Here is a 12,536-nt window from a genome sequence, read left to right as displayed (position 1 = left end):
CGCACAGCCAGCGCCTTCATTAAGGAAACGCTGCAGGAGCCTCATCTCTGGTGCTCCACGCTGCCCATTCACAGCCTTTTGCCAAAACACCCTTTTCAACAAGGGCCAGGAGAGCTGTTACACATATCAAAGCACACATTGAATGCACACTGTAAACAGGACATCACATCACAAAAAAAAAAAAAAATCCCCACTCGGGGCAGAGCTTCCATAAACATTGGCCAACGTACCATCGGTGAAGTCCAGCGCGTACACTGGGAATCTTCGTGCAATGTCATCAGAAATCCCCTTGCCAATATTGAGAAAGTCGTGCAGCTGAAGAAAGGAAGGAAGTGCTGTGTCAGTGTAAAGGCTCATGCATTGTTAAAGAGATTAAGCTCCTTATTCAAGCCTGATAGGAGCGAGAGGGCTCGTTTTCAATAGGGCATTCAAATCCCATCTTGTCATGATAATAAAAATAAACTCGCCGGGATTCAATTTATATCCTCATAGCATTGTAAAGGAGAAAATCCCCCAGACCACCCTGTTTTCCTCCCTTCCTTCCCTTTTCCCCCTCCCATTCCTATCTGCATCCCTGTTTTGCAGGTGAGGGAGCTGAGGATCCACTGGATGGATCAGACATTGGGTGCCCTGGGGTCAAACACGTCTGAGGTGCCTTCCCCATCCTTCCACACAACTTTTCCTTTAGATGCAAGCACAAGAATTCCCCTAAATCCATGTGAAACCTCTGAAAGAGGATCCCCTGCAAGTGCTTCTTCCTTGGCATTGCCATGGCAAAGGGAGACCTCAAAGACAGGTGAGGGAGCTCAAGCTGTCTGCACCTCACACTCCATCAACAGGGAAAAGCTTGAATAAATCCACACAAACAAGCCAAAATTTCTGCTCTTAAAGCACAATAAAAACACTGGGGAAGGGTTCCAAAAATTCAACACGTTCCCTTTTATTCCTGGTTTGGGGGCCTGCAAGGTGCAGTGGGATTGCTGATAGGATCTGCTGCTCACCACAGGCAATGAGGAGCTTGTCAGGAATATGTGACAGCTGCTATTGACTCTCAGCCTCCCAATCCTCCCAACTCCTTCCTTATGGAAAGCACATGGAAAGCATCAGGGTAGGCAACACTTACAAATGAGGCACCTGTCAGATTTTTTCCTGTTACTCTCAGAGCACACAAACCACTCTGAAAATCAAATGCACCTTTATGCAGTGATAACAACCCCAGCTGCCTCAGCTAAAACATTTCATGTATTTGTTGCAAAACCAGGCACAGAAGAGTTATAACCTCTGCTAGGGAGTGTAAGGGAGGAAATAAAAATCACAGACACAAAATTTACAACAACAAATCATCTCAAAGCAGTAGGGAGCTCCTCCTTTGGCTGCTTCATGTGGAAACTGATAAAAATGACTGCTTGAGAAAGGTATAGGGCTCATTTAATAGACTACAGACAGCTTTACCTTCTCTCTGGGGACTCACCTGTTTGCAGCACCTGGGAAATCAGAACCACGAACAAAATAAAGAAGGGAATCTCCTTTAGAAGGAACACACTGAGCACAGCAATGACTGGGTTTGGGGTGCAAAAGAGGACCAGCTCCTTTATCAGTGACTGTATCACCTCAGATTTCAGCTATTTAAGTCAATTCTGTTGCAATTTGCCAATGCACCTGTAGGACTTTTGAAACTTTAGAACAGTTTCAACTCTAACCTGAACAACCAGGATGAGCAGACAGATGTGTCGCCAGCAGACACCAGCAAAACATCTGCATTTGAAGCATTTCCGAAAAATCTCTGCTCTTCAACCATATTTGGTGGCAGAATTGGACATCAAAGCCAGATGCACTCGAAAAGCAATTTAATTTTTCCCCCCAGAAGGAGATTCCTGAAGGCATGAGTCAGCCAGAGAATGACAATGGCCTCAGACTGGGATGTTTACTTATCATGCTGCAGTGAGCACGGGGAAAAGGATGCTCAGGGTGTCTCATCTTCCAGGGAAGGAGGAGCGTGGCTGCTGCTGGCCTGGGGCAGCAGGGAGGGGGCTCTGGGCAACAAAGCCCGTTCCAGGCAGCTGGGAGTGTGCAGAGGAGGAAAGCACTGCCTAACTCATCCCACAAGGCACCAGGGTTATGTTTAAGACCTGCCTTGATTTTTTCATGCACTGGTTTCTTGTGTGTGTGAGTGTGAAATGAGGGGAGGGGGTGTCAGTGGAACCTCACCAGTGGGAAAAGCTGTTCCTTCTGTTGGGCTGATCCTCCTGTGAGATTTCCTCTCTGCTCTCTACCCTCAGACTCAACCTGGGCTGCACCAGAGATATCACAGAATCACAGAATGGTTTGGGATGGAAGGGACCTCAAAGCCCACCCAGGTCCACAGGAAGGGACACCTTCCACTAGCCCAGGGTGCTCCAAGCCCCATCCAACCTGGCCTTGGACACTTCCGGGGATCCAGGGGCAGCCACAGCTTCTCTGGGCACCCTGTGCCAGAAGGATTTCTTCCTAATATCCCATCTAAATCTACCTCTTTCAGCTTAATGCCATTCCCCCCTCTCCTGTCACTCCACACCCTCTCCAGCCCTCCTTACAGTAGGAGGCTGCTAAAAGACTGAGTTACAAAATACACCAAAAAAAATACAAAATGTAAAATACTGAGTTTACTGGCTTCCAAAGTTACAGCCCTTTTTGGTTTCACTTTTATCCCTCAACCTAGCCAAATAGATGAAGTTCATGAATTTTTCCACTTTGCATTCTACAAATCTCTCCCAGCTTCTTGCCATTATTTGGGTTAGAGCAAGAGGCTAAGCCAGCACTTAGCAGCTACAAAGCCAAACAGAAAAAATGTGCTCCAACAACTCTGACCCTTCCTCAGCCCTCCCCAAAATTCTTGGGGGGCTGCAGGAGTATTTTACAGAGATCAGGGACATAAGTTCGTGCAAAACCACAACATCCTCCTGTTGATGCTGAGCACACACAGCCCCCTCAGCAAATCCACACAGGACACAAAATCATAGCCAGAAAAACATCACAGCTGTTAGGGGCTCCTCCATGAACAAAATCACAATTAGATGCCTCAGTAAACAAGAGAATTTCAGGCTGACTTAATTATGATTGAGTACATAGCCTTGCCTAAATAATCCTCTGAGATGAGCCAAGGCAAAGTGACGGGGCTGTAGGCACAGCAGGGAATGTGACTGTCACATCCCCCTCAGTATTTCAGCAGAAGTGAAAACAAGCACTTGCAAAAATCCCACTCACATCCAGAATTTAAGGCCTGTTTCCCATCACTGCAGGACACAGGAGGCCAGGTTTTCATGTCACCCAGAGACTTTGCACCTTCCTGGGAGCTCACTTGTCATAGTCCAGGGCTCCAGTGAGGGTGTTTATTTCTCTGGGGGTGGCTGACAGGTTGAAATTACACTCCTGGTCTCACATGGCTTTGTGCTCATATTAAATGCTACCTCTCCACAAGGGAGGAGATACTGGAGATGGCTCTCAGGAGCTGAGCAATCCAGCCTAGGAGCTCAAATCAACCTCTTTCTCCAGACAAACCTTGGCTTGCCAGGAAATCTCCTTTCCCAGCTCTTTGTGCTGGCAGGGCGAGATGAGGATACAGAGGCTGCATCTCCCAAGAACTCAAGGATAAGAATGGTTTTTAAAAAAACAACACTTCAGCAAATCCAAGCCCACAACTGTCAATGCCAAAAGCAAGAGCTGAAGGAAGAAGTGTCACCCTCTACAGCACTGGCTTGGAGAAATCAGGATTCTGCCTGGCCAAGGCTGCTTTTCCAAGCAGGCCAGCAGGAATCACCAGTCTCAGGGCCAAAAATCTACAAGCTCAGTGTCTCATCCAGCCCTCCTCACCAAACCACAGAGCAGAAAACCCTCTGGAGACATCTTTTTGCTATTTCTAGCAAAAGACAAAGTCAGACACTTCAACTACTCTAACAAAAAATCCATTTGAAAGGCCAGGTGTAGAGGGTTAAACCTACTTTAGGTGAATTACTACTCCAAATATCCCTGCCTTGCACAACCTGGGTTTCAAGAGGGTTTCAGGACTTGTTCTGCAAAGTTAAGAGCAGATATGGGGTCTAGCAAAGTTCAAAGCACTACCTATAAGCAAGGGGATTCCACAGGAAAAACACGAGCTTTGCTCATTTCCAGATGTGCAGATCAAACCCCCTAAATCTATTCCAGGGGGGAAAAAAAGTGATAAGTGAAGCAGCTCCTGCACTAAAAGAACCCAAAGCTTTGGGGTTATTTGTAATTCAGGGACAGGAGCAGCATGCTGGAGATGGCACAGTTTGTTTTTCAGGTATGCTGTCTGCTTAAAGAATGGATTTCTGAACGGAAAAACAAAGCAATGACCAACACACAGGAAATTCCAGAAAAGAAAGCTGAGTTACAGCATTTCCCTCCAACTTTAAAAGTACAAAGCAAGTAATGTTTTACAGAGCTACAGATCAAACAGGGAGAATTCAGGCCAAATACTGACAGACAACTTTTAAGTGAAATTACCGTGCAGAGAGATGGCCAAGAAGCCTTTTGGCTGCAGGAAAGACAAGCAGCAGCTTCCTTCAGAGCCTTCTGATTGTAAGGATTAAGTACCTTGGGCTGACAAGGAGCAGGGATCCATTAATCCCACCCTAGACTGAGCATCTGGAATCAAAGTCCTGTAACCATTTCAAGCCCCAAGTGCTCTGCATCCCTTCAGCACCTGCCTCCTTAAAGTGGCTTTTTGGAGATTTACAGCAGATTCTGAGGAAGGTGGATGTGCACACAGCAGAAGTTTGCGGAAGTTTTGGTGTTGGGAGCATGCTGGGAATGCTGCTGCATCCACTGCCCTCAAGTGTTCACCTCCTCACCCCACATCCCCTTGGATGGATGGATTTGGACACCAGGGCAGGGCAGAGGTGCTGGCCAAGCCTTACCTTGAGTTGTTTGTTACCGTGAGACTTGTGCCCATCTTTCATTCCTGAGGGTCTCTGATTGGCCACCGTCAGCAAGTGGCGTTGGTGCACCAAGGCCTCCTTGAACTCCTCCTCAGTTTTGGTTTCCAGAAGCTTCTGCCGGAAGGTTATGTCTGAAAACATTGTGGCAAAGGTCCTGCCAACTTCTGTGGCCGTTTTGGTGCTTTTCTAAGCAGGGGAAATAAAAAAGACAGAAAAAGTGCTTGTGAAACCATTTAATTCCACTTCTGAAAGGTAAATCCCTTAATTTATCCCTCTGAAGAGGAACCTGCTCAGCTCCCAGGATCCCAGAGAGACCTGAGGGAGGAGGGCACATGTGGAAGCTGTTGCAGATGAACACACATCCACAGCAGAATCCTCTGGAGGCACCAACACAGGTCCTGAAGCCCTGATTGATCTTTACTTGATCAACTTCCCAGAAACCAATCCAAAGCTGAATCATGCTGAGAGTGCATTTCACATCCCTGGTTTCCCTTCAAGACAAGACAAAAAAATCTTTGCTACTTAACAGCACCTCAGCATTGCTGCTCCTGGGGTGGAAAGGTTTCTGCAGGTATTGATGTCTTATCTGAAAGACTGAGATTATTGTGCTCATCTGATTCCTATTTTCTGGGCATTAAAACTCAATTCATTTGGCCACTCTGGGGCAATTCTGGCAGCACAAGTGGAGACTGAGAGCTCTCAGTTCAAGTAGCCACTGGCACAGAGGAAAGGATGGGAAAAAACAGCTGGGAACACACCCAAGGGACTCTTGTCTGTCTTCACTAAATGTTTGGAAGGGACAGGAGTCTTGCAGACATGAAAAAAGTGCTTCTTTTCAGGATTTAATATTTCTGTGAGACACAGGCCTGATCTGTGGGGGTCCAGCTTCCAACAGAATCCAAGCTGCTTTCCTACTGCAGGAAATGAAATGCAAAGGGAAGAGTGAAGGAGGCTGAGGTCCCCATCCCTGCACAAACCCACCAAATCCAAGCTCTCCAGGCCCTGACCTGCTCATCTGCTCCTACTGCGGCCAGGACAGGTACAATACTTGCCAAGACTAAATTACACAGAACAGCTCATTAAAAGCTCCTTCTGATGCCAAGTTTTAACCCACCCACCTCTTCTACACTCCACACTCATCATGCAGCAGCTACCAGAGACACCCAAACATTCCCCAGCCCTGGAGAACCTCCAAGCTCCTCAGTCTGCTGTGAAAAGAAGAGTGAGCATCTGTGATTGATCCCAATTGCTTCTCATGATTCACAACCGAACAGATGAACAATTTCTCCATGGACACAACCAAATAATTCAGTGTGGGTGACGCAGAAGCGCAGGTGTGGGTGGCACTGAGCTGGTCCCAGAGTCATTGCTAATGCTGTCCTTCCTCCATCACTCACATCACCCTCCTCTCTGCTATTTACTCAGAAAAACTGTGGCTGCCCCATCTTCCATTTGCTCCAAAAAACTGCAGCTGCCCCAGCCCTGAAGTGTTCAAGGCCAGGTTGGATGGGGCTTGGAGCAACTGGGACAGTGGAAGGTGTCCCTGAACATGGAAGAGGTTGGAATGAGATTGTCTTAAGTGTCCCTCCCAACCCAAACCATTCTGGGATTCCATCACCAGGAATGTCCCTTCAAACACTCACTAGGGCACATTCAATTTAAGTTTCCAGGGAGAGGTTTGGATTTAAGTGAAGGATTTTGCCTGGGACTTGCTTTTAAAGTCTGTGAACCTGCCTGGATTTGCCATCACAGAAGAGGCTCTACCTTTCACCTCTAAGCAGCAACAATCCTTGGGCTGGATGCTGCAAGGATTGCTTCAACATTCCCAATGCTCTTCCCATTTTTCCTTTACAAAAGAGATGAACAGTTTAGAGAGGATAGATATTTGCAGGAAAACTCTTTTTTTTTCCCTTCCTCCATATTAGCAAGGCAAAGAATCTGGATTCCCAGCATAACAAATGCCCATTTTGTGGACTTTTCCCCCTCTGTTGAATGTGTTGCTGTCAGCAGGTTAATTATTTTAACTGCTGCACCAGAAATGCGCACTTGGGGCTGGCTCCACCAAGCCATTTAAAATAAAAAAGCACATTGGCAAGTGCAAGCTCTGTTGGCCTCCACTCCCTTCCCTTAATTTGATGCTGACCGTTGGAATTGCAAACTCTCGGCATCCGAGCGGATGCGGAGCCGCTCGCCGGGTGCTTTGCACGTAGCTGGCCCGAGATAACAATGAGGGAGAGATCCATGGAGCTGCACACAGCTCCAGGTGTTCTCCCTCCTGCTTTGCACAAGGAACATCAATATGTTTTCAGCCTGCTGGCTTCGAGGTCGATGCCAAAAGCATCGAGCGGCTCGGTTGGGAAAGACCTGCCAGAAATCCTGGGAAAGAAGGAAACACCAGTATTCCCATTTAAATGTGGGTGGTGGTGAAGGGGGGAGGAGACAGGCCAGACCAGCAGGTCCCAAGGTCACACAGATAGCATTGAAGAGCAGGAAATTGAATCAGGACATATCCTGTCCCAGGAAAGGTCCCCAAGCTCTCCAGCACCTCCCAGGAGCACAGACCCAGCAGCCCCAAGGTGTAAACAGCCAGCTGGAGTGTTAAAAGGTCTTGAGCTTTGAACCATTCAGCCATCAGCTGGAAGAACCACCTTGGTAAGGCCAGGGCTTTCTAGGAAGACAGGATGGTGATCCCCAATTAACCTTGATGCACCCCATGATATCAGAGGCAGACTTGGATGATCCTTGTGGGTCCCTTCCAACTCAGGATATTCTGATTGCAGTAAAAGTGTTCTACTGTGCCATTCTTGCCTACACCAAAGAACCAGAACCTGAGCAAGCTTTAACCTTGCTGTTTTGAGTGCTAAAAGCTCTGAAAGGCCCAGAGCCTCAGGGACAGGTTGACCTTAAAATGACCACAGCTCCCAGAAAGTCTCACCCTCACTGCAACAGAGCTCAAAAAAGAATCATCTTCCTCTTGGCTACAACACCTCCAGCTGCTGCAGCCACACGTGCAGGGTAAATGTCAGCCCCATCGGGGAAGTTTGTTGGGAAGCAACCCAGACCTTTGCCCTGAGGCACCAGCTGTAGGCTCACAAGGGCCTTTCAAAAGCTTGGCTTTAGCAAGGAACTGCATTTCTTACTTCTAAAAATAGCAGCTCCAGCTGGAGAGGAGAATCCATGGAGTGTTAAGGGCATCCCAGGTGTGTGTGGGGACTAGAGTGGTCTCCTCCCCATCAGGATACAGGCCATGAGACAAGGACACAGCCCATCAATCCACCCATCACCAAGAGGATAAATCATCTTGACAGCTGCTGAGGAGACCTCAGGCCTTTTCACATCCCCTTGTGTTTTAAAAACAACACTTATTAACCCTTGGAGGAGCCCAAGGAAAAGCAAATCCAGGAAGTTCCCTGAAGTTAAGAAGCTCCCTGAAGTTATGGAGCAAGAAGAGCAAAACTCACCATCTTGGGAGGAGCCAGGACCAGTATCACAAATCTGACTTCACAGGAGTTCTCCCCCCAGTTCTGAGGCCTCTCCAGGCGGCTGATGCAAACGTGACGTCGCTGAAGGGACTTTATAGTGCAACTGTGGGGGAAAATGGGATTGTTAGACTGGGCCCCACAACAGCAGGAATGATCTCCCCTGGTGCACAAGCTATAAAAACACATTTCACCTTTGAGAAACACATTATGTTGCTGGCTAAAGACTTCTGGAGTCTTAAAATTTAGTTACTATCAGCCCAATTCTGCTCCCTTCTGTACAATTTGACATCCATGCTTTTATGGGAAATACCTTTCAAGATTTCAAGGTGTATTCTGCCTTCTCCTCCAGCTGTTTTTAACAGACAAGAAAACAAATGACAGGGAGCATAAAACACTGAGTACTTGCAGAGCTACAGAAGCTTCTACACACACACACAAAAAAAAGCCTCTTATTAAAAAACACCTGCATTATTGGAAAGCAGATTACACTTCATTTCACCTGATCTCCCAAGGTGCTTCTGGAAACACTAAGGCAAAATGCCAAGCCAATACACTCCCACTTCTGCCTCAGGCAGACCTCTCTGTTGTAATGGTTTTTCCCATTTGCTCCCAGCTGTTGTTTTCCCTTTTCTGGCTCCCAAGTGTTAAAGAAACCAGGCTGACCTCCCTGCTCAAGAACCACAGAGACGGGATTAGTGCTTGGAGGGAAATCCTTGGCTGTGATCCAGGGGATGGGATGGATGTTTGACTCCCAGAACCAAGACTAGCAAAAAAAGCTGTGTGCAATGAACACGGGGATCATCTCCAGAGGCTGTGAAAGACCAGATTTGTCTCCACTCTGGGATATTTAACCAGAGCTGGGACCTGTTTAGCTTCCACTTTTCCTGCTGGGAAATTCTGGGGCTTGCTGCAGGGGCACCAGGGGGGTAATGCCAGCCTGGCATGCAGCTCTCCTGTTCCCTTTAAAGCCACCAACCACTTCCCAACCCTTCTGTAAACCACTGGTGAAAAATGCACACAGGGTTTGCCTACAGACACCTGGAAGAGATATGGAAGTGTTTCTCTACCTCAGAGTTATTATTATGTATTACCCTCTTTTTACCTGGCTCAAAGTTATTTCAGCTGCTTGTTCACTATTGTTCATCTAACAAGCACCTATCATGGTCCTCCAACAGGAGGATTTATTTCTCTAATTTCTCTTCCATAATCCCATTTTATTTCTTTCCTTTTAAGATGTATTCTCACCATCCATACACCCTGAGGGCTGTTCCATTAATAAGATCTTTGGCTGGAGATGTCCTAGTCTGGACTACATCATATTTTCTATCAAGTTCTTCATTATTTGCATAAAAAAAAAAATAGAAATCACACCAAGTATTTTCTTACTGAGTTTGACTTCCTGATCTCAGACTGGAAGCAGCCTGCTTCTATAAATTAATCTCATAGAGACACTTGTCTGAGAGCAACCAAACAGCTTAATTAGAACAATACAGGGCATGAGAAAGATGACACTGTTTCATTTATTTCCTAACTTCCCTTCACCACAGCCTCTTGTTCTTTTTGTACTTGAATCAGCTTTGGAAGAGAGAAAGATCAAGGCAGGTCCTAAGGTGAAGAATAAATATCTTTTGAAGTAATTGAAAATAGAGTGCAAGCTACACTTGTTTTCACAACCAAAGCCAAGCCCCTGGTTGCAATCCAGCTGTGACTGGACAGTAGACAAGTATCCATGTGTTGCAGTTCAACAAGCCAGAGGGGACATGAACTCTGGGCTTTGGACCAACTGGAGAACCTTCAAGTGGCCCAACAGCTTCAGTTCTCTCACCTTCACCCACCTGGTCACCAGCAGTGAATGATTACTGCACCATCAGCATTAATTCTGAGCTCAGTTCTCAGCATTTGCACACATCAGCTGCTGAGCTTGATGCCCTGTGAAGGATGACCTGGAACAGAGGCTGGACAGAGCTAAAGTAGGGATTTATTAAATGGCCTCAATGGAGGCACCTTGGGCAGCACAAGAGCCCAGCCAGGGCTGCACCCAAGATGAACCAAAATGGGCACAAAATGCACGAGCGCTCACGGGGTCTCTCCCTGGGCTCAGCTCTGGTCCATTTGCAGATTGCAGTTCATTGTCCAATTCCAGCTTTAGCCCATCCAGTGCCATCCTTGTTTTTCTCTCTCCAGCCCACGTTGTTTGTGCTCTTGGGCCTGAGATTTGGATCATTTGTCCTTGGTCCCCAGCTGGAGCAGGAATTGTTTTGTCTCCCTGCTCTGTGCAGAGAGCTCACCATCTCCTGATATAAAGCCCAGACCCACACACTAAAGCAGCACAGAATCTGAAAAATAGGAAAGGCTAAAACCTGAGACATCAAGCTCATAGAATAATCTGTTTTGAAGAGGAAGGTTTGCTGGGCATTTTGGACATCATTTCTACCCCAGACATGGCCAGCAGCAGGTATCAGCACCTGTGGCTCACAGAGCTGTACCAACACTTCCCAGACACCTTTCCTTCCCTACCATGTGCAGCAGGCAGGACCTGACCAAGCAAGAAACCACTCAAGCACAAAGCAATTTGGAAAAGCCTATTATAAATTGCAATAACAAAGCAAGCCACACGTTCTGGAGTTTTCTTTCTCCCTGGAGTGACAGGGTTATGTTTCAACTCCATGAATTCTCTCCAGGGCTGTGTTTTCCAGATACAGAAGTCCTGCCAGCAGTGCCACAATCCCACTTCAGCTCAAGAGCTTCTTGGGTACAGAGGGAAAACTGGACTGTAAAAAAAAAGAGCTTTTCTATTGGGTGTCTCTCTTACACAAGATAATTTTCATGGCAGCCACCAAAAATTTGGGCTTCTCTTAGTCAGGAGTTCACAGTTCCCTAAAGCTGAGGTACTGGGCAAGAAGAGGATCCCACAGTAGTGAAAGATTTCACACAGAGCATATTGACAAGACACCAAGAAAGTCACTGGCATTATCAACCCTTTTCACCTCAAATAGTTTATTTTATCCATAGTGCTGGAGTTTGAGGATTCTCACACTTCTGAGAGTCTCCTCCAGCTCCTCTGTAAAGAACTCTATGGACACTGACACATGGACCTAATCCCAACATCACACCAGTAAAATTGAGAATTTCCAACACTTAGGTCAATGTACAAATAATTTAGATCAATAACACCTTTACAAATCAGGCTGGAGTTGATTTAGTGAGGACAAACCTGATTAAAACCAGATTTAAACAGGTGCCACAGAGAAGATGGGATGTACCTGAGCCTGGCTGCATGGAGGGGAGGAACAGTGCAGAATGCAGCCTCATCTCAGTCTGCTCTCCCTCTGTTACATCCATTTATTTGAGGAAAAAAAGATGTTTCAATAGTTCCAGTGCAAGGCCAAGTCACTCCTGCCTATGCATCATTCAGCAGCTCAAGCTTTTCTTCAAATTTAAGCCATTATTTAGCTGACTCAAATCCTATTCCCTGGTGTAGCAGTTACAGCTCCCACTTTTGTTTTAATTCCAGAATCCAGATACAAATACAATACAAACCAAAAGTGCAGTTCCAACTAGAATTGTACAAATATTTGTAAAAGACACACACACAAAAACAAAGTTCTTTGGTTCACATGGAGAAATCCCAAGTCAAGCAATACTGCAGGTAAAAGTCAGCACAGCTCAGGCCAAGAAGAAAATCACTTTCAAAATGAAACAACTTTTTTTTAAAGTAGCACTTAAACAAATTCCCACTAAGAAAAAAAATTAAAAGCTGGAAGGTAAATAGCCAAAGCCCCAAAAAACTAAGAACTAGCAAGACATTTTCAGATGACTCTAAATCAAGTCTGTTTTGGTCAAAGCCTCCAAGTTCTTTTTTGGTTTGAGTTGAGCTACATTTGATTCTCCCTTGGTTTGGCCAGAAAGCTGAAAAATCTATTTTCACCCAGCATTAGTCAGCCCAGGAAATGCTGGACTATGATTTAATGAGATGCCAGGTTGTGTTCTCAGCAGTTTTATCTTGATCCCCCAATAATTGAGCTCGTAAAAAGGGCATTTAAATTATAGCACAAATTCTGCTTCCCTGTGCTCCTCTCTGCCTCTGGTGGTGCTGAGGGTGGCACTGGGATGGTGA

The 12,536-nt window shown here is 46.3% G+C and overlaps 1 protein-coding gene across 5 annotated transcripts in view; it reads right to left on the bottom strand.

Annotated features, from left to right (window-relative positions):
- Positions 1–12,536, bottom strand: part of SLC4A11 (solute carrier family 4 member 11) — a 98,377-nt gene that overhangs the window by 34,813 nt on the left and 51,028 nt on the right. For all 5 annotated transcript variants that reach the window (XM_039723821.1, XM_039723814.1, XM_039723805.1 and 2 more), the window contains 3 exons: positions 8,399–8,522; positions 4,917–5,123; positions 231–315 (listed from right to left, as the gene is read on the bottom strand). In XM_039723821.1, coding sequence (XP_039579755.1) covers positions 231–315; positions 4,917–5,123; positions 8,399–8,522 — 416 coding nt within the window. The remainder of the gene's footprint in view (positions 1–230; positions 316–4,916; positions 5,124–8,398; positions 8,523–12,536) is intronic.

Source organism: Passer montanus, unplaced genomic scaffold (genome assembly GCF_014805655.1).
Source record: "Passer montanus isolate IOZ18808 unplaced genomic scaffold, ASM1480565v1 scaffold109, whole genome shotgun sequence".
Classification (NCBI taxonomy): Eukaryota; Metazoa; Chordata; class Aves; order Passeriformes; family Passeridae; genus Passer; species Passer montanus.
Note: the sequence above shows the minus strand (reverse complement) of the source record. Positions and strands in the feature narration are given on the sequence as shown.